Source organism: Hirundo rustica, chromosome 29 (genome assembly GCF_015227805.2).
Source record: "Hirundo rustica isolate bHirRus1 chromosome 29, bHirRus1.pri.v3, whole genome shotgun sequence".
In the NCBI taxonomy this organism is placed as follows: domain Eukaryota; kingdom Metazoa; phylum Chordata; class Aves; order Passeriformes; family Hirundinidae; genus Hirundo; species Hirundo rustica.
The window spans coordinates 1186931-1209149 of NC_053478.1; the positions used below are offsets into that span (position 1 = coordinate 1186931).

Sequence of the window (22219 nt, forward strand, 5' to 3'; positions counted from 1 at the left end):
GCGGTTAATGTTGTTAATATTAAGATAATGATATAAGTTATAAAGTGGTTAATGTTGTTACAATAACCTAGTTGTGAAACTGGCTTTCACGAGGACAGTACGGTTTCGTGTGGTTGTAATGTGGGTTTACGTCGGACAGACTGTTGCTAGAAAAGCTTTGGAGACCTGACCTTAAAAGGAGCAGAGCTTCATCCGATGAGGACCTTGATGACCTCAGTGACAAAACTACACTGATGCTGGAAAGAGTGACACGGGGCGAGAACATGCAAAACCAGAAATGAATGTGCATGAAGCTGGGGTATGAAAGGCGGAGCCGCCATTTCCTGCACATTTTGCATTTTGGCGCACTCCCAGCGCTGCCCCTTTTGCTTTACCGACTTTTATTGCTCTCAGTAAAACTTCTATAACTCACCCCCACTGGGGTCTGAGTTGTTTATAACAGGTGGTCAGCCAGAGTGATCACCCACTTCTTTTGTTAACTCGCTCACCTGCCACCCATCCCCGGGGCATCATCCCTTCCTTCTTTCCTCATCCTTCAAACAGCTAATGGGAAAAATTCACTAACAGGCCTAAACCCATAAAACAACCCCAAAATGGGGCAGGGGGGACAGGGAACCTCAGGGCTCCTCCAGCTCTGTGGGCAGCTCCTCCCCAACAGCCCTGAGGAGAGGGAAGGACAGGAAACACCATCTTCTCGAACACATTGTTATTGGAAAATTTTGTCGGTGCAGATGGATCCCCAAATCTGCGGTGAATCGGAGCTGGTTCCTGGTGGGGCTGGGCCTAGGAGGAGGCAGCGCCAGGTCGGCTCTGGGCTTTGCGCTCCACATGGGCACAGTACTTTTCGGGCATTCCGGCGGCTCTGCAGAGGAGAGAATCCATCAGGCTCCCGATGGATCTGGCGCCCTGCAGCAGGCCCCGTGTGCTGAGGATGCAGAGGGAGCCGGGAGGTGGCCCGGGCTGGGACACCAGCAAGGACTCAGGGAGCCCAGGGAGCCCAGGAGAGCAGCGCCGGCAGCGCCTGACCTGAACTCCTGCAGCTTCTGCTGCCTGAGCTGGGCGAGGCACTGGCGGCGCTGCCGCAGCTCCTGCTCCTGCTGCCGGCCCTCCTCAATGACGGCCGCCCGCTCCCGCTCCCGCTGCTGCTGGAGCTCCTGGATCTGCTGCCGGAGATATTGGGCGTGGGCGCGCTGCCGCAGCTCCCTCTGCTCCCGCTCCAGCTTCTCCCGCTCCAGCTGCTCCTGATGGGCCCTGCGGGAGAGCCGGGCTGGCTCAGGGACCCTGCCGCGAGCCCTCACACCTGGCACAGCCCCCGGGCTGGCACCGGAGCCCCCAGAGCCACCAGCTGGCACCGGGAGCCCCCCGGCCACGGCCGCAGCAATCCCTGGGTCCCGTGTGCCTCACTTGAGCACCCTCTGGAACTCCTGGCGGTCCTGCTCCACCTGCATGGCCAGGTACTGCTCCTTCTGGGCCACCTGCTCCAGCCGGTCCTGCCTCAGCTGCTGCTCCAGCTCGGCCTTCTTCCGCGCCTTCTCCAGCTCCTGCCGGCGCCACTCCCGGTCTGCGACCTCTTGGTTCCTCTTGGCCCTCAGAGCGTCCTGCCCAAATCGGGGACACAGCCGGGCTTCCCTCAGGGGCAGCTCTGGAAGCCCTCGGCCACGGCTCTGGCTCTGCCGGCACCGCTCCAGGACATCCCCCGGCTCCGGGGGCCGCTCCTGCAGACCCCCCACATCCAGGCGCTGCCTCTCTGCCGGCCTGGGGACAGGGACGGTGACAGGGGAGCACCCGGGCCACTCACCAGCTCTGCCTGCCAGTCCTGGGCCTGCTCCTGCATGGCCCTGAGCCGCGCCAGCTCCTTCTCCTTCTCCAGGCGCAGCTGCTCCTGCTCGGCCTCCCAGGCGGCCTCACGCTCCTAAGGGGTGGGACAGAGCCCCGGGGTGAGGGACAGAGCCCTGGGGTGAGGGACAGAGCCCCTGGATGGGACAGAGCCGCGGGGTGAGGGACAGAGCCCCGGGGTGAGGGACAGAGCCCTGGGGTGAGGGACAGAGCCCCGGGGTGAGGGACAGAGCCCCTGGATGGGACAGAGCCCCGGGGTGAGGGACAGAGCCCCTGGATGGGACAGAGCCGCGGGGTGAGGGACAGAGCCCTGGGGTGAGGGACAGAGCCCCGGGGTGAGGGACAGAGCCCTGGGGTGAGGGACAGAGCCCCGGGGTGAGGGACCGAGCCCCAGGATGGGACAGAGCCCCAGGGTGAGGGACAGAGCCCCGGGGTGAGGGACAGAGCCCTGGGGTGAGGGACAGAGCCCCAGGATGAGGGACAGAGCCCTGGGGTGAGGGACAGAGCCCCAGGATGGGACAGAGCCCCAGGGCAGCTCCTGCAGCCCCTGCCCAGCCCACCAGGAGCTCGCAGCTCTTACAGCCTTCTGCCGCTGCTGCTCCAGCACCCGCTCGTCCTCCAGCCTCTCCCGCTCGTGCTGTTGATCCTTCAGCCTCTGGCTCTCCTCATTGAAACGTCGAATCTCGGCATGGATCTGCTTTAGTTTCTCCTGTTTCTGCTCCCAGGCCTGGAAATGCCATGCAGGGTTGAAGGCCACCAGGCTCAGTGCTCCTTCCTCCTCCTCCTCCTCCTCGCTCAGGGCAGGCAGGCTTTGGCTCATCTCCCAGGGATGCCACAAAGTCCCCATGGGACCACAGCTCTGATCCCGCTGGCTGCTGTCCCTGCTCCCTGAGCGTGGCTGATGCAGCACTGCCAGACCCTTTCCAGCCAGGTGGAAACCTCCCTGCAGCCCCCTGTTCCCTGCTCCCACCTTCCGATCCTCCCTCTTCATCTGCTCCAGGCGCTCCAGCTGCCTCTGGCCCTCCTGGTACAGCTCCTCGGCCCTCAGCGCCCTCTCCTCTGCGTTCTGCTCCATCTGTTTCACAATGTCCTGCCTGGCTCTGCAGTAGGAGAGCACCAGGTTCCCCCCGGCTCCATGCTGCTCCCCAGCGTGGCAGCGCTGGCACGGACGGGGCCGGTGTGGTGGGAACGGGCCGGATGCCTGCGTGGGGAAGAGGGAGCCCTGTGCCCACCTCATCAGCTCCTGCTTCCTGTGGCGCTCCAGCTCCTCCTGCACCTCCGTGCCCTTGTCCCGCTCCATTTCCATCATCTTGTCCAGGCGCTTCTCCTCCTCGGCCAGCTCCTTGTGGATCATCTGCTTCTCCAGCACTTGCTTGTCCCGGATCATGTTGCACTTGGCACTGAGGAACAGCTGCGGGGACCAGAGGTGTCTGTGGCTTGGAGCCGCCGCGGGGCACAGGGAGCAGGGAGGGCACGGGAAGGAGAGGAAGAGCCTGGCAGCACGAGGAGCAGGGGAGGCTCAGGCAGCGCCAGGTGACAGCGGGGAGCGCCGGCCCTACCGCGTTCAGTGCCCGCATCTCTTCATCCTGCTCCAGCCTCATCCTCGCTGCCCGCTGCAGCAGCTTCTGCTTCTCCTGCTGCTCCTGCTGCTCCTCCCGGTCACTCCCACGGTCCCTCTTGTCCTCCAGTTCTGCCTTTCTCTGCTCCTCCAGCTGGGCCTTTTTCAGGGTTTCCTGCGGGGACAGAGAGCGCTGCCCAGTCCGAGGGCTGGCCGGGCTCTCGCTCCAGGTGCCGCATTCCCGGCACAGGGTGGGGACGTGACGGGCTCCTGGGGCCCTGGCACGGCCGTGGGCACCCCTTCCCACAGCTCTGGGCAGACACTCCGTGCCTTTGGGAGGCTGGAAGCGCTGGGCACAATCCCAGGGATGCTGCCCGGCTCTCAGTGCAGCCCCGAGCCCTGCAGCCTTCGCTGTGCCCCAAACCGGGAGGGACAAAAGGGAGCCCCTCGGTGAAGCCCCCCCACCCCAGAGCCTGGCTGTGGAGCAGGAAAGGAGGGAGCAGGGAAGGAGGGAGCAGGAAAGGAGATGCCTACAAAAGCAGCGTCCTGTCTGGCTCTCAGGGTCTTCCGCCTGTCCCAGTGCTCCACCTCAGTCGGGGCTTGAGCTGATTCCTTGATCCTCTCATATTCCTTTTCCCCAATGATGAGACACGGCTCAGGCTTCTCCTGGGGAATGCTGGGGAGCACAGGGACAGAGCTCAGCGGCACCGAGCCCCCAGCAGCTCCCTGTGTTCCCTGAGCTGCCCGAGCTGCCCACTCGGCCCCGGCCAGCCCAGAGCAATGCGGGAAGCGCTGGGGAAGCCCTGGGCACCCGGCTCTCCTGATTTGGGGTGAGGCAGGAAGGGAAAGCGTGGTGAAAGTGGCACCAGGGGTGCAGGGGGGGCAGGATCCCCGTGGGTGGCCAGGGCACACTGCCAATCCCTGCTCCCCAGAGATTTTGGGATGGTGCAGTGACTCCCACGAAGCCCCAAACACCCCTCATAGCTTGACCAGACCCTTCTCAGACCCTTCTTACATGAGGTCCCGGATCTCGTCCTTGGTGATGATTCTGGTGGTCTTTGGTTTGTACCCGGTGGAGGGCAGCAATTCGGGATGCTTTGGGGCATCCTGAAGGATCACAATGGGGCTGCTGGATCCCGTGTCCTGCGGGAAAGGACGATGTGAGGGATCCTGGAACTCCCACATCCCACACTCGCCGGACACCGGCTGATCCTGGGAGGAGCCCTGGACTCTCTGGAGCACGGCCGAAGGGACCCGAGGGCCTGGGGGTCAGGTGGAAACTGGAATCCCGCCTGAGAAACCCCGGGTGGAGACCTTGGGAAGGAGCGGCCTCAATCCCGGCGGGCAAAGCTGCCGCCTTGGGGGGATGCGGGACCCCCGGGGGGAATCTCCGGGACGAGGGGCGCGGGATCCCGAGCCGGCGGTGGTGGCTGCCATGGCGCTGAGATGGAGTGTGGGAGGGGTGACAATGTCCCGCAGCCGACTGTCGCAACGAGACGGGACCCGCGGTTGCGATCTGTCCGGACCGATTGTGACAACGCGTCCGAAGCCGCTGTCGCGATTGTGTCGGGACCGACCGTTGCCGCGGCAACGCCACCGACAGCTCCCGGGGGCTCTGGGGGCGTCCCGGAAAGCGCCGGGGAGGAACGGGGATGCTGAGATCCGGGAAGGGAGAATTGAGGGGATGGCAGAGCTGGAATTACTGCAGCAAAAGGGAGCGAGAGGAACAGCGCTGCAGGGAGGAGAGAGGGGCACGAGGGGCTCCGGAGATCCCCCCGCAGCCCGTGGGGGTCCCCGGGGAGCAGAGACCCCCCTGCAGCCCCGCAGGAGCCCCCGGCCGAGCAGGGGATGCCCGAAGGGGGCTGTGAAGCCCCCGCTGGAGCAGATCCCGAGGCACCGAGCCCGGGCGAGGCAGAGCCCCAGCCTGGAGCAGTTCGGGCAGAGCTGCAGCCCACGGGAAGTTCTCCCGCTGGAGAAGTCCCTGGAGAAGGGTCTCCCGTGGGAGGCAGGGATCGCACCTCGGCGGGGCAGGGTCGAGGACTGCGACTGCTCTGGCTGAGCTGCGGCAGAAACAACCTGAGCTGAGCTGCCCGGGGCCCCCATTCCCATCTCCCTGCGCCGCTGGAGGGAGGAGGGAGAGCCCCGGGAAGGAGTTTGGGGTTGGGGGGGGGAAGATGTTTTGAAGGTTTTATTTGACTTCTTATCCTGCTCTGATTTTTGTGGGCAATAAATTCAGTTCATATCGCTAATTCTGAGACCATGTAAATCGGGGTTCGCCGAAGCTGTTGGGGGCTGTCCCCTCCCTCTCCTGATCCCCACTCGTTCCCCCATGTGGTTTCTGTCCTGAGGGGCTGGGACACTTTGGGTTTCGTGGGTTTTGGGAGAAATCCTGTTCCAGGCTTCTCCATTCTCGCTCGTTCCCTGCAGGAGCAGCTCGGGAATGGAGCTCCAGGCAGGAAGGAGCTCCCAAACTCCAAACTGCTCCTCCTCGAAGCCAGTGGCCATGCATTGGAGGGGATGAAACAGGAAAACCTTACAAACGTGATTGCTTAGCGAAAGATTCTAACAGCATGAAACCTGTGAGTGAAATGGAATCAAAAGCAAGCTTTGAGATGTAGGGCGTCAAGCCGGAAGACAGTGATTGAGTTAGCTGAAGGCAAGAGCCCTGTTGATTGAGCAATACCCCTACCAGACAAAAGGATGCCAGGGGTGCGAGGGGAGGGGCCCTGCCGAGGTATCAGGGAAAAGGAGTCTAGAAAGGAGTTTTTAATGTTTGGAATGTGGCGCTGTACGGTAATGTAAACGTTCCTATAGGCTGTAAGTAAATTCTGCAGGATTTGTGTCTTGTCCTGGTTGGTTAGTGCAAACTAGAATATCCAACACGGAAGGAGATGGAAAGTATTGTACCAAGAACTGAGCCCTCTTCGTTCACACGCTCTTAGCTGTGGCTGGCAGCTTAAGCAAAACTCTTGCACCAACGAACTACGCGACAAACCACGTGTTTCAAGAGCTGCCCTGGACTCCAGAGATCTCTCATGGCCACCCCTACTCTCTCTCACAGCCGTGCAAGTGTGGGGCACAGGCAGGGCCCAGCCCCACCGCACAGGGATGGGCATTGGCCAGCCCTGCTCTGCCCAGCCCCAGGTGGCCGCCAGCACCTGAGGGTCCCCCGCGCCCCCTCGGCTTTGATTCTGGCAGCTTCGGAGCTGCTGCAAAGGTGAGAATTCTGTGGGCAGAAAAGGCCTGCCTGTGGTTTGCTCAGCCCTGCCAGGAGCACAAAAGCCAATGGAAGGCCCAGCAGTGGCTGTGCCAGGGCCTTTGATGGTTTTCAGAGCAGGGCTGGCTGGAAACCCCCCCTGCAGGGGCAGCTGTGAGGGAACCAGTCCGGAAATGCAGCAACTGATGGTTTTGTCCCTCTCAGCGAGGGGCTGAGAGAGCCCCAGAAGTGCTGCAAATCCCACACCCCTCTGCTCAACAGCCTGAGCGGGACCCTCCTTCCTGAACAAAACCTGCAGCCCTCTGGAACCTGCCAGGAAGAATGTTTGGGTTCTGGATGTGGCCACCAGAAGACAGAGAAGTGTGACAATCTTGAGCGGGGGCTCCACACGTGGATCTGGGAATGTCCCAGCAGGAGCAGGGAATGCCCAGGCAGGGAATTCAGGGCAGGGTGGAGGGCATTGAGCAGGGAAGCAGACCCTGAGGGACACAGGGGCATTTCCACGGATTCCTGTGCGCTGTTCCAAGGATGGACAGAGTTTGTCCCCTTTTGGGAGCAGAACCCATGGGAAGTAAATCAAGTCTCAGGGTGGGAAGGAGAACAATGGGAAGAGTTCCTGGATATGGCCCAACCAAAGCCTTCCTCATGGGCTGGGTTGCTGCCCAGCGGGCGGGGAACAATCCCACGGAGCCGTTGGACACTCGGGGAGATTCCACACTCTGTTATCCACAAGCAAACGCTGCTGTGGGACGCACCAATGGGCTCGGAAAGGGAACCAAAAAGTCTCACTTCCCTGTGATTTTTTTCTGCTTTTATTGTCAGTGACTTGTTTATTTCTTACTGGGGAATAAATTGTGTGGAAAAGGTTTTCCCCTTTATTTCATGGATATGTAATTTTGTCTCAACCAATTGGACATCAGGGAATTCAAGCAAATTTAGCCTGGCATTTTACCATCATCAGGGCAAGGTCATATCAGGTGCCCACTTAAGTTTGGGCACCCCAGAGGTCACAGGACCCCACTGGGGACAGCGGGAATGCTCAGGGCCCCCCCAGGACAGATGTCCCCAGGATGTGCCACCTCTGGGACAGGAATCCCCAAGGACGTGGCACCCCCAGAAGGAGGAGCCCCCGGGGACAGGAGCCTGGGACAAGACCCAGGTGTCACCAGAGCAGAGGAGCCCTTTTCCCTCTGGATGTGCCCCCAAAGACAGAACCCACATCCTCAGCTCAGCACAAATGGCCTCTTCCTTCTGCTGCAGGAAAGAGAAAGAGAAAATCTTCCATCTCCCACAGCCCCCCAAACAGTATCTGAGCCCCCCACTCCCCTTTGTCCCTTCCTGGGATTCCCCCAGTGTTACCTGCTCTGGTGTTCCCTGGAATTGCTGAGCAGGGAAATGGGGGGAATGGGAAAAAGCCCAGCGCTGTGTGGGGCACAGACCCAGAGCCTCAACGCTGGGGTGCCGCCCTGGCCATGAGCACACTGTATTGGGCTGTGCTGGGCTCTGAGTCACCCCAAAATCGGAGGCACCCTGGGAAGGAGCCGCCAGCCCCTTGCACATACAGCACTGCCTGGGACCCCCATTCCCCTGGGAACCCAACCATGGCACCCCCATTCCCTCGCTCTCTCCTCCCTGGGACCCCCACCCAGGGCTGCCATTGCCCAGGACCACCATTGCCCTGATCCCATCCCATGGGCTGCTTCTTCCCCCAGAACCCCTCTTCCTGAGGATCCCCTTGTTTCCTCCTGCACCCCCAACCCTGGGACCCTCATCCCATGACCCGAAATCCCTGGGAACCATGTTCCCACAGGACCCCCATCCCTGAATCCCCCCAGGCATGGAGACCCCGGTTCCCCTGGATTCCCATTCTCCTGGACGCCCATCCTTGCTTCCCTGCAACCCCTGGGACCCCCACTCCAGGGAACTCCATCCCCCACGGAGCCCCCAGACTATCCCAAAATGTCCCCAGCCTGTCCCCTGCTGTGTCTCCACCCTGCCCCACCCTGCCCCCACCAAGGGCCACCTACACGTGGGGACGGACGTGACCTCGTTTCCTTCCTCTTCATCCCAAGAGCCGCCACCCAGGGGACCGGTGGCCACAGCAGCGAGTGACAGCCAGTCCCCATGGCCGGGGACATGGGGATGGCCGGGAAGGTGACACTGCTCCTGTGGGGTGAGTGCCCCGGGCATGGGCCTGACACCCCGGGGATGGGCCCTGGTGGGGCAGAGAGCGGTGGGGAGGGGGTCCAGGGGGGCTGTGGGGTCCCCTGAGGTCCCCAAGGCCAGCAGAGCCAGTGCATGGGCATGGAGCGAGTGTGACCAGAGTTGTGGGGTGGCTGTGGGGGCAGGAACAGGGGGACAGGAGGAGGGGAACTGGGATGTGGGGACAGGAACAGGGGGATAGAGGTGTGGGGACAAGGACATGACAAAAGGAACCTTGGGGCTGGGGCAGCCGTGGGGGAACAGGGATGCAGGGACAGGGAGAAGGGCCATGTAGCATGCAGATGGGGCATGGGCACAGGTGCCATGGGAATGGGATCATGGGCACAGGGCCATGGGGATGTGTGTGTGGGGACAGGTGCTGTGAGGATGGTGGAGGTGACCTGTGCAAGCATGGGGTGTCCACAGTGTCCCCATGTCCTGCCTCAGTCCTGGGTGACCGAGGTGTCCCTATCCTCAAGACCTCCATGCTTCAGCAGTGTTCCTGTGGGGACACTTTGGGGACAGACCCCACACCTCATGCCCCGGGTGCCGCTGTCCCCGCGGTGCCACCCCCACCCAGCCCTGTCCCTTCTCCCCTCCAGCCCAGACCCTCGGCCTCGCTGGTGAGTCCTCGGCGGATGCCCTGTCCCCAGCCCGCTGTCCCCAGCCCCGCGGTGGCCCTGGCAGGCTGGTGTCCCCTGTCACCCGCAGGAGCCCAGAGCACCCAGCTCCTGGTGGAGCCCCCCTGGACACCGGCGGTGCTGTGGGACCCGGTGACACTGACCTGCCAGGGCTCGGGGACAGCCGGTGCCACCACCTGGTACAAGGATGGGCAGTTCTGGTGGCCAAAGGGAGCCGACAGCTTGACTGTCACCAGCCCTGGCACCTACACATGTTTCAGACCCAGCACTGGTCTCAGCCCCGCCGTGACAGTCTCCAATGGTGAGCGGGGATTTTAAATGATCAGGGTGGCCCCTGACAGCTCTGGGTGGGCTCCGCTCCCTGGGTGGCCTCACGTCCCTCGTGTGACCAGAGCCTGTCCCCTGCACTCGGGGACATCCCAGTGCATGCCATTGCCTGCCAGTGGGATGGGAGCCCCGTGGTGACACCTGTGCCACGGGGCTGCTCCAGGTGTCCCTGGGATCCTGCCCTGCAATGGAGACTCCACCCAGATGTCCCCGGTGCCATGGGCACCCACCTTGGACCTGTCTGGAGCCCCTCAGTGTGATGGGTCCCTCCTGTCCCACAGACCGGCTGGTGCTGCAGGTGCCAGCAGTGACGCTGCTGCAGGGGGACACGGTGACACTGCTGCAGGGGGACACGGTGACACTGCGCTGCCGGGGCATGCAGAACATGTCGATCATCGGGCTGCGATTTTACCAGGACGAGAAGGATCTGGGGGGGTCCCTCAGGGGAACTGAGCTGCTCCTGTCCCCGGTGCAGCTGCACCACAGCGGCCGCTACCGCTGCCGGGGTTCGGTGAACTCCTGGCCGTCAGCGTCAGCACCGGTGACAGTGACAGTGCACGGTGAGCACCCCCACGGCTGCAACTCCAATATCCTGACACCCCCAACGTCACCTCCCAGTGGACTGAGAGTCACAGTCCTCACCTCCCCCCTGCTTCCCAGAGCTCCTCACGGTGCCGGTGTTGGCGGGTCTCTCATCCCCCCGTGCCGGGTGCCAGCACCTCCCCCTGGCCTCAGCCCCGTCCGTGTCCCCGCAGTGCCCGTGGCCAATGCCACCGTCACCCCCGGTCCCCCGGCGCTGCGGGTGCGCCCAGGTGAGCCCGTGACCCTGCGCTGCTCGGTGCAGGTGGGCTCGGCCCCTGTCACCTTCACCTGGCTGCGCGACGGGCAGGAGGTGGCCCGGGGTCCCCTCCTGGAGCTCGGGGACGTCGATGTGGGACAATCGGGCACCTACCAGTGCGTGGCCACCAACCAGCTGGGACGGGATGGGCACCGCGTGTTTCGGGCGCTCAGTGATGAGCTGGCCCTGGAGGTGACATCGCGGGGACCCTGGATCACAGGTGGGGTCACCCAGGGTCAATGAGATTGCAGGACCCCCAGAGTGACAGGTGAGCCTGACACGTTCCTTGTGTCCCCGGCAGTGGCCACAGGGGTTGGCGTGTCCCTCCTCCTCCTGGTGCTGCTCGTGGGCGCAGCTGTGGGCTGGCACCGGTGGCACAACATGGGTAGGTGACAATGGGGACAGTGTCCTGGGGAGGTGGAGGCCACCTGGAATGTGAGGGTGATGGGCAGCACCCACAGCCCCTGACTTGGGCAGTGCTGAGCGCTCAGCGTCCTCAAGGATTTGGGGTGGTGTTTTGGTGCATCTTTTGAAGATGTTGGGGTTCTTTCCATGATGCTGGGGGAATTTGGAGGGTGCCCCTCCATGCCAGGCTTGGGCTTCTGGGTGCTCAAGGGGTCCAGGGCACTGGGGGGGGGTTCAGGAATTCTGGGGGGCATCAGGGATGCTCAGGGAGAAACTGAGGCTCCAGTGGGGTTTCCGGATTCCTGAGGGGGCCTTGGGAACCCCCCAGTTACCCCTCCCCTCTTTCCTTTGCAGCTGCCAGGAAGCCCCAGGAAAGGTGAGTGTGGGGCTCAAACCCCACTGTCCCCTTTTACCCCAAACCCCAGGACCTCCCACTCCCCGCTCCCACACCCCTTTATCCCCGCAGGGCCCCCCCGGATCCCCCGGCCCCCGCAGAGGAGGGCGAGGTGCTGTACACCCACGTCGTGAGCGCCAGGCCGATGGGGGGTGAGTGCAGGGTGGGACACACGCAGAGGGACACCTCACCCACGAGTGTCACCCTGCCCAGATCCCACAGCCAGTCTCTCGCAGCGTCCCCCCGCGCCACCACGCTCCAGGACCCCCAGGTGACCTACGCGGAGCTGCGGGGACCCCACGGGCGACTGCGGGAACTCGGCGACATCTACGGGAACGCGCAGTGACGCTCAGGGCACCGGGGGGCTCTGGGGGAACTGGGGGGCAGTGGGGGACCCCAGCCGTGGGCAGCCACACGCGTGTGTCCCCTCCAGTGCTCCCGTGGGTGCCCAGCGTTCATGGGTATGTGGGCACAAGTGGGGGACACGTGTGAGGCTGCACAGAGCACCCAGAGCTCCCCATGCCCGCACCTGTTACCCTCGTTTTTCTGAGTTTCTTTATTAGCCTTTTGATTTTCATAAATGGAGTCAGATCTTTTAGTTACTCTACAATATTAGAGCAGTTTTTCTACCTTTCCCACAGAAGTAATATAAACAAATCCTTTGTTTTTCATTCTTTGTCCTTTGTTTGCGTATTTCTAACCTGAAAACAATTGTAACTGAAAATTCGTCTGGCCACTGAGGCTGAGGGGTGGAAACCCCAAAAAGCCAATCTTCTGCTAGACCCACAAACGTATAAAAAGTAAAAGAATAAACAAAGGGCTCTCTTCTCTCTGCCCTTTCAGCTGCCCTTTCAGAGGAACCTCTGCAGAAATCTCTTGTCTGTGTGTGATTTCTTTGTGTTTCACGGTGACACGGACCCATCCCCAATATTGGTAGAGAACCGGGGTTCGGGGTACAGAAAAGAGAGAACATCGATGCACAGAACCGGTAACTTACACAGACAGCAGATAACACAGATCACTGACAACCATGAACTCTGCACCGTCACCTTGGTTTTTCTGAGTTTTTTAAAGCCTTTTGATTGTTCATTAAATGGAGTCAGACCTTGTAGCTACTGCACAATATTAGGAGCAGTTTCTACCTTTTTCCCACACACGTAACATAAACAAATCCTTTGTTTTTCATTCTCTGTCCTTTGTTTGCATATTTCCAACCTGAAAACAACTGTAACTGACAGTTGGTTTAGCCACTTGGCTGAGGGGTGAAAAACCCCAGAAGCCAATCTTCTGCTAGACCCACAAATGTATAAAAAGTAAAAGAATAAACAAAGGGGTCTCTTCTCTCTGCCCTTTCAGCTGGGAGCTGGATCAGAAGGACCTCTGCAGAAATCTCTTGTCTGCGTGTGATTTCTTTGTGTTTCACGGTGACACGGACCCATCCCCAATATTGGTAGAGAACCGGGGTTCGGGGTACAGAAAAGAGAGAACATCGATGCACAGAACCGGTAACTTACACAGACAGCAGATAACACAGATCACTGACAACCATGAACTCTGCACCATCACCTTGGTTTTTCCGAGTTTTTTAAAAGCCTTTTGATTGCTCATTAAATGGAGTCAGACCTTTTAGCTACTGCACAATATTAGGAGCAGTTTCTACCTTTTTCCCACACACGTAACGTAAACAAATCCTTTGTTTTTCATTCTCTGTCCTTGGTTTGCATATTTCTAACCTGAAAACAATTGTAACTGACAGTTGGTCTGGCCACTTGGCTGAGGGGTGAAAAACCCCAAAAAGCCAATCTTCTGCTGGACCCACAAATGTATAAAAAGTAAAAAAATAAACAAAGGGGTCTCTTCTCTCCGCTCTCTCAGCTGGGAGCTGGATCAGAGGAACCTCTGCAGAAATCTCTTGTCTGCGTGTGATTTCTTTGTGTTTCACGGTGACACGGACCCATCCCCAATATTGGTAGAGAACCGGGGTTCGGGGTACAGAAAAGAGAGAACATCGATGCACAGAACCGGTAACTTACACAGACAGCAGATAACACAGATCACGGATAACCATGAACTCTGCACCGTCACCTTGGTTTTTCTGAGTTTTTTAAAGCCTTTTGATTGTTCATTAAATGGAGTCAGACCTTGTAGCTACTGCACAATATTAGGAGCAGTTTCTACCTTTTTCCCACACACGTAACATAAACAAATCCTTTGTTTTTCATTCTCTGTCCTTTGTTTGCATATTTCTAACCTGAAAACAATTGTAACTGATGGCTGGTCTGGCCACTGAGGCTGAGGGGTGAAAAACCCCAGAAAGCCAATCTTCTGCTAGACCCACAAATGTATAAAAAGTAAGAAATAAAACAAAGAGGCTCTCTCTCCGCCTGGATTCAGCTTTTGAGCTGGACGGAGAAACCTCTGCTCTGCAAAACCTCTCGTCTGCGTGTGATTTCTTTGTGTGTCTCGGTGACACGGGTGGATCCACCCCCGAAGGCACAAGCGCCGCTCCCACGCCTTCGCACTGGTTCCATTCAACGCCACCGGGCCGAAACGCCGATTAACGCGGTGGTTTTGGTGTTTATTCTTTTTCTGTGGGAGGGAGAGATTGGGAGAAAAAGCAGAGCGGGCTTCAAGCTTAAAGGTGAACAAAAAGTAATTTTATTAACGCATGCTAAAAGAAAGGGGAAGAGAAAATAATAAAGTTGAGAAAAAGAAAACTTAAACAGAGACAGAATGAAACTTTAAAACACTTTTCCCTTCCCCTACAAACTATGAACTTTCTTCTGAAACAACATAGAAAGACACAGCTTGTGCTTTTCAGTCAGTTTCACTATTTAAACGTAATTATTCATTACTTTAGGACAAAAGTCTCTCTGGAGTTTCATGGAGGCGTTTGCCACAAGATAACAGGGTCCAGTGGCTCCCAATGTCACACATCTGACACCGCCCGGAGTTTTTGCAGACGGTGATGTTCTGTCAGCAAGGCCTCTCAGTGTGTCTGGGGTACTGTTTATGAAAACTTCCTCTAGTCTAAAATCATCTTCGTCTCAAAGGCTGAGACCTCCTTTTCACCCAGGAGCGGGGGCTTTAAAGTTCTTAACTAAATCTCAGTTACGTCAGTCCTCAATTTTCATCAGAATTAGCATTTTAACCAACAACGCTAAGATGTTACAAAGAACAGTGCATTTCTCCATAATTTACCCCAGAGAAGATCGGTTATAAATGTCCACTTCTTCAATCCTATTCCAATATTATCAGTTCTTTCACTTCTAATCCAACTGACTTCATGCAGTGTCTCTTCCACGTACCCTCTGTTTCCTTTCTTCTCCCTCTCAAGGAAGAGTTGTGCTTTAGAAGCTCCATGTCGCTAAGAAAGGGTTAAATCCTCCTGGGCCTGCAAGGGCCATGTGCAAGCGCTGAGCTGTAGGAATTTCTTCGCTGCAGACTCCAGGACGGTGTAGATAAATGGAGACGAGAGATCTCTGAAGTTAGGTTTTAGAAGATGAGGTTTATTGTAAAGGATGTGAGGCCGTGCTCTGAGCTGCCAGGCTGCAGCTCGTGGCAAGGCCCAGGGAGTCGGGGAAGGGAGAGGAAATTCCAAGAGAGGAAAGCCCCAGGGGAGGGTGCCAGGCAAAGAGGGCATCCAGCCCCCTGGGGACCCCTTATCAGGGGGCTTTGAGGTGGGCTGGGATAGGGCTTGGGCCAATGGGGTCACAGATACCTGATACCTCAGGGGAGGGTCACAGGTGTGGGGTGAGCCATACATTGGGGTGAGACAGAACATCCCATCTGACCTCTGGGTCTGGCTGCAGGTGACCTTCAGCTGGCCACAGAACTGTTTTCCCAAACATCCAGTACCTGGCACATCTCAAACATCAAAACTTGCTTTCAATTCTATCCCACCTACAGGTTTCACATTCTCAGAATCCAAGCAGTCATATTTACAGGCCTTTCTGGCTTCAGCCTCCCCAACACTGGGCTGCAGGATCTGAAGAAAATACAGAGCTGTGCCGATGGAGGAAGCTGGCAGATGTCCTTTTTTCCACCCCTCGGTCTCACCCAGGGCGGCTCAGTCAGAGTTGTGATGGAGCTGCAGGATTTCTGTCTCTGCTGCCAGCGGCGATTTGGCCGAGCCGTGGTTTGTCCCCTTCTGCCGCGGTCCGAGCACGTGGCCGCCGCTGCCGAGCTGCAGCCGCTTCTTTTCTTTGCTGGCAGCAGGGGAAAAGGGCTCAGCCGGCCCAGACCCCCCCTGTGCGGGCAGAGACCCTCAGGGGCCCGGCTGAGCCCGGACCGGCCGCCCAGAGGGGCAGCAGGGTCTGCCCCGGCTCAGCCCAGCGCCCACGATGTCACCTCATGGCTGATTCCCCAGCGAGAGCGCGACTGATCAACAGCAGATCAGTTTTAAATGTCCCCTCCGAAGTCACATCGATATTTCCCATTGGTCAACGTAGATGCCACTATCCCGGCCAGCTTTTTGAAAGGTCGCTGTCCCTGCCCTGCCCAAAGCACTCCATGGTCGTGGCAGGGAAAAACAGCTCACATTTCTCTGTAACCAGAAAACAAAACCGTGCCCAGCCATGACAGCCACCCAGCCTTGTGCCCAGCCTGTCCCCACCCTGCCCGTGAGATGTCCCCAGCTTGTGGCCACCGTGTCCCCAGCAGGGGCCTCCTGCGCCATGATAAGATGTGACCTCGCTTCCTTCCCCTTTGGCCGAGGAGCTGCCACCCAGGGGACCGGTGGCCACAGCAGCGAGTGACAGCCAGCCCCCATGGCCGGGGACACGGGGATGGCCGGGAAGGTGGCACTGCTCCTGTGGGGTGAGTGTCCCGGGCATGGGCCTGACACCCCTGGGATGGGCCCTGGTGGGGCAGAGAGCGGTGGGGAGGGGGTCCAGGGGGGCTGTGGGGTCCCCTGAGGTCCCCAAGGCCAGCAGAGCCAGTGCATGAGGTGACCGGGGTTGTGGGGTGGCCGTGGGGACGGGAGAGGGGGGACAGGAACGGGATGACACTAACGGGGGACAGGGATTTGGGGAGGCACCGTGGGGCTGGCGGGGGTGACCCGTGCCAGCACCCAGGGTAGCCGCGGCTTCCACATATCTGGGGTGTTCGGTGTCCCCGTGTCCTGCCTGAGCGTGGGGCGGCCGAGGTGTCCCTGTCCCCAGGGGTCGGTGCCACACAAGGACAGTTTGGGGACAGACCCCACACCTCATGCCCCGGGTGCCGCTGTCCCCGCGGTGCCACCCCCACCCAGCCCTGTCCCTTCTCCCTTCCAGCCCAGACCCTCGGCCTCGCTGGTGAGTCCTCGGCGGATGCCCTGTCCCCAGCCCGCTGTCCCCAGCCCCGCGGTGGCCCTGGCAGGCTGGTGTCCCCTGTCACCCGCAGGAGCCCAGAGCACCCAGCTCCTGGTGGAGCCCCCCTGGACACCGGCGGTGCTGTGGGACCGGGTGACACTGACCTGCCAGGGCTCGGGGACAGCCGGTGCCACCATCTGGTACAAGGATGGGCAGCGCTTGGGGCAGGAGGGACGCGACATCTTTAATGTCACCGAGAGTGGCACCTACACGTGTGACAGACCCGGCAAGGGGCGCAGCCCCCCCGTGACAGTGTCAGATGGTGAGGGGGGTTTGGGTGTCCCCAGCGTGGCACCTGTGGGACCCCGAGGGCTCCGGGGGGGCTCCGCTCCGTGTGTCACCCCCCGGTGTGACCAGAGCCCGTCCCCTGCACTCGGGGACATCCCAGAGCATCCCAGTGTGGGGGGAACCCCGCGTTGGACTCGGGGAGCGCTGGTGCTCTGGGAGTGACCCCATGGGGGTGTCCCGGTGACATCCGGTGTGACAGGACCCCCTCCGTGTCCCCCAGACTGGCTCGTGCTGCAGGTGCCGCTGTGGCCGCTGCTGGAGGGGGACACGGTGACACTGCGCTGCCGGGGCTCGGGGGACAAGTCTGTCACCGGGGTGACATTCTACTATGGGGACGAGGACGTGAGGAGGATGTCCCTCCGTGGGACCGAGCAGTCCCTGTCCCTGTCCCCGCTGCAGCTGCACCACCGCGGCCGCTACCGCTGCCGGGGCTCGGTGAGCTCCTGGGAGTCAAAGTCAGCGCCGGTGACCGTGAGAGTGCACGGTGAGCACCCCACAGCCCCACAGCCCCACACCCCCACAGCCCCACACCCCCACAGCCCCACACCCCCACAGCCCCTCCGCAGCCACCGGGGGTCACAAATCCCCCTCCCCATCTCCTTCCCAGAGCTCTTCACCGTGCCGGTGCTGGAGGGTCCCCCCCGAGATCACCGAGGGGTCCCCCCTCAATCTCAGCTGCCTCAGCACCCCCAGCCCCCTGCGGCCCCGAGCCCCCCTCCTGCACCTCTTCTACCGGGACGGGCAGAGGGTGGGGGGCCCGCAGGAGTCCCCGCAGCTCCGGGTGCCCGCCGTGGGGGTCTCCGACTCGGGGAATTACAGCTGCCAGGTGCGCTCCGAGAGCGGAACCGTGCGGAAGAACAGCAGCAATGTCCACGTCACGGTGCGCAGTGAGTGCGGGGATGGGCACCGGGACCCCCCACAGCCCCCTCGGGTCCCCTGCCTGGGGACCCCCAACCCTTCCCTGACGGGTTTCCCGGGTCCCCCCCTCCCCTCCCGGCTCCCCCGGCCCCGACTCGGTGTCCCCAGCCCTCGCCGAGTCCTTCCTCGGGTTCCCCATCACTGCCGCCATCTCCCGCTCTGTTCCCGGATCCCTGCCCGGGTCCCTCCATCCCTGTCCCGGTCACCCCATCCCAGCCCGGGCCCCTCCATCCCTGTCCCGGTCACCCCATCCCTGTCCCGGTCACCCCCATCCCTGTCCCGGTCACCCCCATCCCTGTCCCGGTCACCCCCATCCCTGTCCCGGTCACCCCCATCCCTTCCCGGGCCCCTTCCCGGGACCCCCAGCCCTCCCTGACCCCATTCCCGACTCTCCCCATCCCTGCCCTGGTCCCTCCCCGGGTCCTTCCGTCCTTTCCCGAGTCCCTCCCAGGGTCCCCCAGCCCCGTCTGGGTCCCCCCAACCTTCCCCCACACCTTTCCTGGGTCCCCCCATCCCTTCCTGGGCCCCTCCAACCCCTCCCGGCTCCCGCTCCGCGTCCCCTCGTCCCTGCCCTGGTCCCTCCCCGGGTCCCCCCATCCCCTCCCTGTGTCCCCACGCCCTCCCCGGTGTCCCCCCCATCCCTCTCCACGTGTCCCCTCCCTCAGCCCCCCATCCTTCCTTGGGGTTCCTTTCCCTGCCGCCCCCAGCTCTGCGCCCCCTCTTCCTCTCTGGGGTCCCCCGGCCCCTCTCCGTGCCCCCCGTGTCCCTCACTGTCCCCTGGTGTCCCCCCTCCCGCAGGGGTCCCGCCCTCGGGGGTGTCCCTGCGGGCGCAGCCCCCCGGGGCACAGGTGGCACTGGGGGACCGCCTGGAGCTGCGCTGCGCGGTGGCCGCGGGGACAGGTCCGCTGTCCTTCAGCTGGCACCGGGGGGGCTCGGGGGCACCGCTGGGCACCGGCCCCCGCCTGGAGCTGCGCCGCCTTGGGGACAATGACAGCGGCCGCTACCACTGCCGGGTCAGCGACGGGGACAGCGTGGCCGAGAGCGTCCCCCTGAATGTCACCGTCCTGGGTGAGCGGGACCCTGGGGCCGGGGGTGACCCCACCCGCGGCACCCCCGTCCCGCCCCGCCCGGTGCCAGCCCCGTCCGTGTCCCCGCAGTGCCCGTGGCCAATGCCACCGTCACCCCCGGTCCCCCGGCGCTGCGGGTGCGCGCAGGTGAGCCCGTGACCCTGCGCTGCTCGGTGCAGGTGGGCTCGGCCCCTGTCACCTTCACCTGGCTGCGCGACGGGCAGGAGGTGGCCCGGGGTCCCCTCCTGGAGCTCGGGGACACCGAGAGGCGACATTCGGGCACCTACCAGTGCGTGGCCACCAACCAGCTGGGACGGGACGGGCACCGCGTGTTCCAGGCGCTCAGCGCCGAGCTGGCCCTGGAGGTGACAACGTGGGGACACCGGGACACAGGTGGGGTCACCCGGGGACACTCTGGGGGGGGCTCGGACAGCCGGGATTGTCCCCGCCGTGTCCTTGGTGACACCGAGGGGACACGGAGGGGACACGGAGGGGACAGGGCACACGTGGCATCACCCAAGGTCACTGTGGGGTCCAGGACCGCCAGGATTGTCCCCGCTCTGTCCTTGGTGACACCGAGGTGACAGGGAGCAGGTGGCATCACCCAAGGTCACTGTGGGTGGGGTTCGTTCGTGGAGGTGACACAGAGGGGACACGGAGGGGACACGGCTCAGGTGTCACCCCCAGCTCCCTGTGGGGCAGCAGCACCCCTGGGTGACGCCGAGGTGTCCCCTCTGTCCCCAGCAGTGGCCGCAGGCGTTGGCGCGTCCCTCGTGTCCCTGCTCCTGATCGCGGCTGCCATCGCGGGCTGGCACCGCCACCACCGCCGGGGTGGGGACAGTGGGGACACGGAGTGGGGACAATGGGGACACGGGGTGGGGACAGTGGGGGGACACGGGGTGGGGACAGTGGGGACACGGAGTGGGGACAATGGCGACACAGGGTGGGGACAGTGGGGACACGGGGTGGGGACAGGGGGGACGCTGGGGTGGGGACAATGGGGACACGGGGTGGGGACAGTGGGGACACGGGGATGGGGACAATGGGGACACGGGGTGGGGACAGTGAGGGGACACGGGGGTGGGGACAATGGGGAGACACGGGGGTGGGGACAATGAGGGGACACCCACGGACCCTGAGCTGAGCCCGCTGTCACTTCGGCTGGGGGTCCCGAGCGGGCTCGGGGACACTTTGGGGACATCTCAGGGGACTCCTGGGGGTGTTTGGGGTCTGGGGGAATTCGGGATTTCAAGGATTTTTGGGTATTTTTGGCTTTTTGTGGGTTCTGGGCGGTTCAGGATTTCAGGATTTTTGAGGGAATTTCGTGGTTTTGGGGGGGAATTCCGGGACATTTTTGGGGTTTCCGGGGGAGGATTTTGCTGTCCCCACGCCCTGACCCCATTGTCACCCCATTGTCACCCCATTGTCACCCCCGCAGCCCCCAGGACCCCTCAGCACAGGTGAGTGTGGGAGGGGCCCGGCGCTGTCCCCGTGTCCCCAAATGCCACCTGGAGGCCACCGCGATGTCCCCGCTGTCCCCGCAGGAGCCCGGCGGTGCCACCCGACGAGGGGGAGGTGCTCTACAGCCACGTGGTGCCCGCCCAGGGGACAGCGGGTGAGCGCGGGGACAGCGACAGCGACAGGGGTGACACCGGGGGTGACACTGGGCGTGGCACTGGGGGACACAGGAGGTGGCACCCTGTCCCCAAATGCCACCCAGGAGACAGGGGGCGGGGTTGGGGACAGGGACGCGCCACCCGCGGGTGGCACTGGGTGGCACCGGTGTCTCCCGCAGGGTCCCCGGGTGCCACCCCCGAGGTTCCCCAGGTGACCTACGCGGAGCTGGCGGCACCGCGGTGGCACCCGGGGGACAGCGGCGACTACGAGAACGTGCTGTGACGCCGGGGGGTGGCACCGGGTCCCCAAACGCCACCCCGGGGACAGCGGCGACACCCAGGAGAACGTGCTGTGACACCGGGGGGTGACACGGGGCGCGCGCACACGCGTGTCCCCTCGTCCCGGGGGTGCCCACCCTGCCCGTGGCACCAGGAGCCGGCTCTGTCCCCTCTCTGTGGCCACCAGGAGATGTCCCCTGTGCCCTGCCCGCGGTGACACGCGGGGGTCCGCGGGGGGACACGGTGGGGACAGGATGGGGACACTGGGAACAGGATGGAGATACCCTGGGGACACTCTGGTGACACTCTGGTGACACTCTGGGGACAGGACGGGGAGCAGGTGTACCCGGCTGTCTTTTCCTCCTCATTTTCCCTATTTTTTCCTAATTTTTCCCCCATTTCCCCCCATTTTCCCCCATTCCCCCCCCATTTTTCCTCATTTTTTCCCCATTTTCCCCCCATTTTTCCTCATTTTTCCTCATTTTCTCCCATTTTTCCCCCCATTTTTCCTCATTTTCCCTCATTTCCCCTTGGACAATAAACGCCTTTAACGCCCCCAGACCCCTCCGGCCCCGACCCCACCGCGGCACCCCGGGGCGCTCCTGGGCTGGGGAGGGGACACGGGGGGACACTGGGGGGACACGGGGAGGGGACACGGGGAAGGGACACGGGGAGGGGACATGGGGAGGGGACACGGGGGGACACTGGGGGGACACGGGGGGACACGGGGGGGGACACGGGGAGGGGACACGGGGAGGGGACACGGGGGGACACTGGGGGGACACGGGGAGGGGACACGGGGAGGGGACACGGGGAGGGGACACGGGGTGGGGGGGACACAGCCGCTGCACCTTCCACCCCAGCGGTCACTCCGGGCACGGGGACCCCTGGACGCCCCAGGACCCCCTGGATCACAGACCCCCGGGAATGACAATGGAACTCATGGACCCCCAGGACCACTGAGCCCCCTGGTGACGTCACACCCGTGGAACCCCCAGAACCTGACACTCCCCCGACGGTGGTGGCGATGCCCAAGGACCCCCGAGACCCTCAGCCCGCCCAGCCCCGGCAATGAGCCCCGGGTGACCCCCGAAGCCCCAGGCCTGGCCCTGACCCCCCCACACCCCGCTGTGACGTCACGCAAGTGACGTCACCACACAGCAGCGCGGCAAACAGCGCCCCCTTCCGGTTCCCATGGAGACACCACCCCTCCATTCCCATAGCAACAGCATCCTGTCTCCATGGCAACGGTCCCCCGTTCTCAGGCCGGCAGCCCCCTGTC

At 62.1% G+C, this 22219-nt stretch overlaps 2 protein-coding genes and 1 long non-coding RNA gene across 3 annotated transcripts; 2 read left to right on the forward strand and 1 right to left on the reverse strand.

The window, feature by feature from the left end:
* Positions 1–783: 783 nt before the first annotated feature.
* On the reverse strand, positions 784–4579 carry LOC120764163 (cilia- and flagella-associated protein 45-like). Its single transcript, XM_040087968.1, has 10 exons — positions 4410–4579; positions 3929–4070; positions 3396–3569; positions 3069–3247; positions 2807–2936; positions 2417–2563; positions 1799–1912; positions 1405–1598; positions 1027–1251; positions 784–862 (listed from the first exon to the last, which is right to left on the reverse strand). Exons 1-10 carry the CDS (start codon positions 4577–4579, stop codon positions 784–786), a joined length of 1554 nt encoding a protein of 517 aa, XP_039943902.1.
* An 11613-nt stretch (positions 4580–16192) lies between these two features.
* LOC120764262 (uncharacterized) lies at positions 16193–16913 on the forward strand. The gene is made up of 3 exons (XR_005704199.2): positions 16193–16236; positions 16692–16712; positions 16801–16913. It is a non-coding gene; the product is annotated as an uncharacterized LOC120764262 (long non-coding RNA).
* Positions 16914–16917: 4 nt separating this feature from the next.
* On the forward strand, positions 16918–21258 carry FCRL6 (Fc receptor like 6). The gene is made up of 9 exons (XM_058423757.1): positions 16918–16933; positions 17278–17492; positions 17665–17944; positions 18774–19043; positions 19133–19435; positions 19787–19873; positions 20481–20502; positions 20587–20657; positions 20838–21258. Exons 1-9 carry the CDS (start codon positions 16918–16920, stop codon positions 20939–20941), a joined length of 1368 nt encoding a protein of 455 aa, XP_058279740.1. The 3' UTR covers positions 20942–21258.
* Positions 21259–22219: the final 961 nt, after the last annotated feature.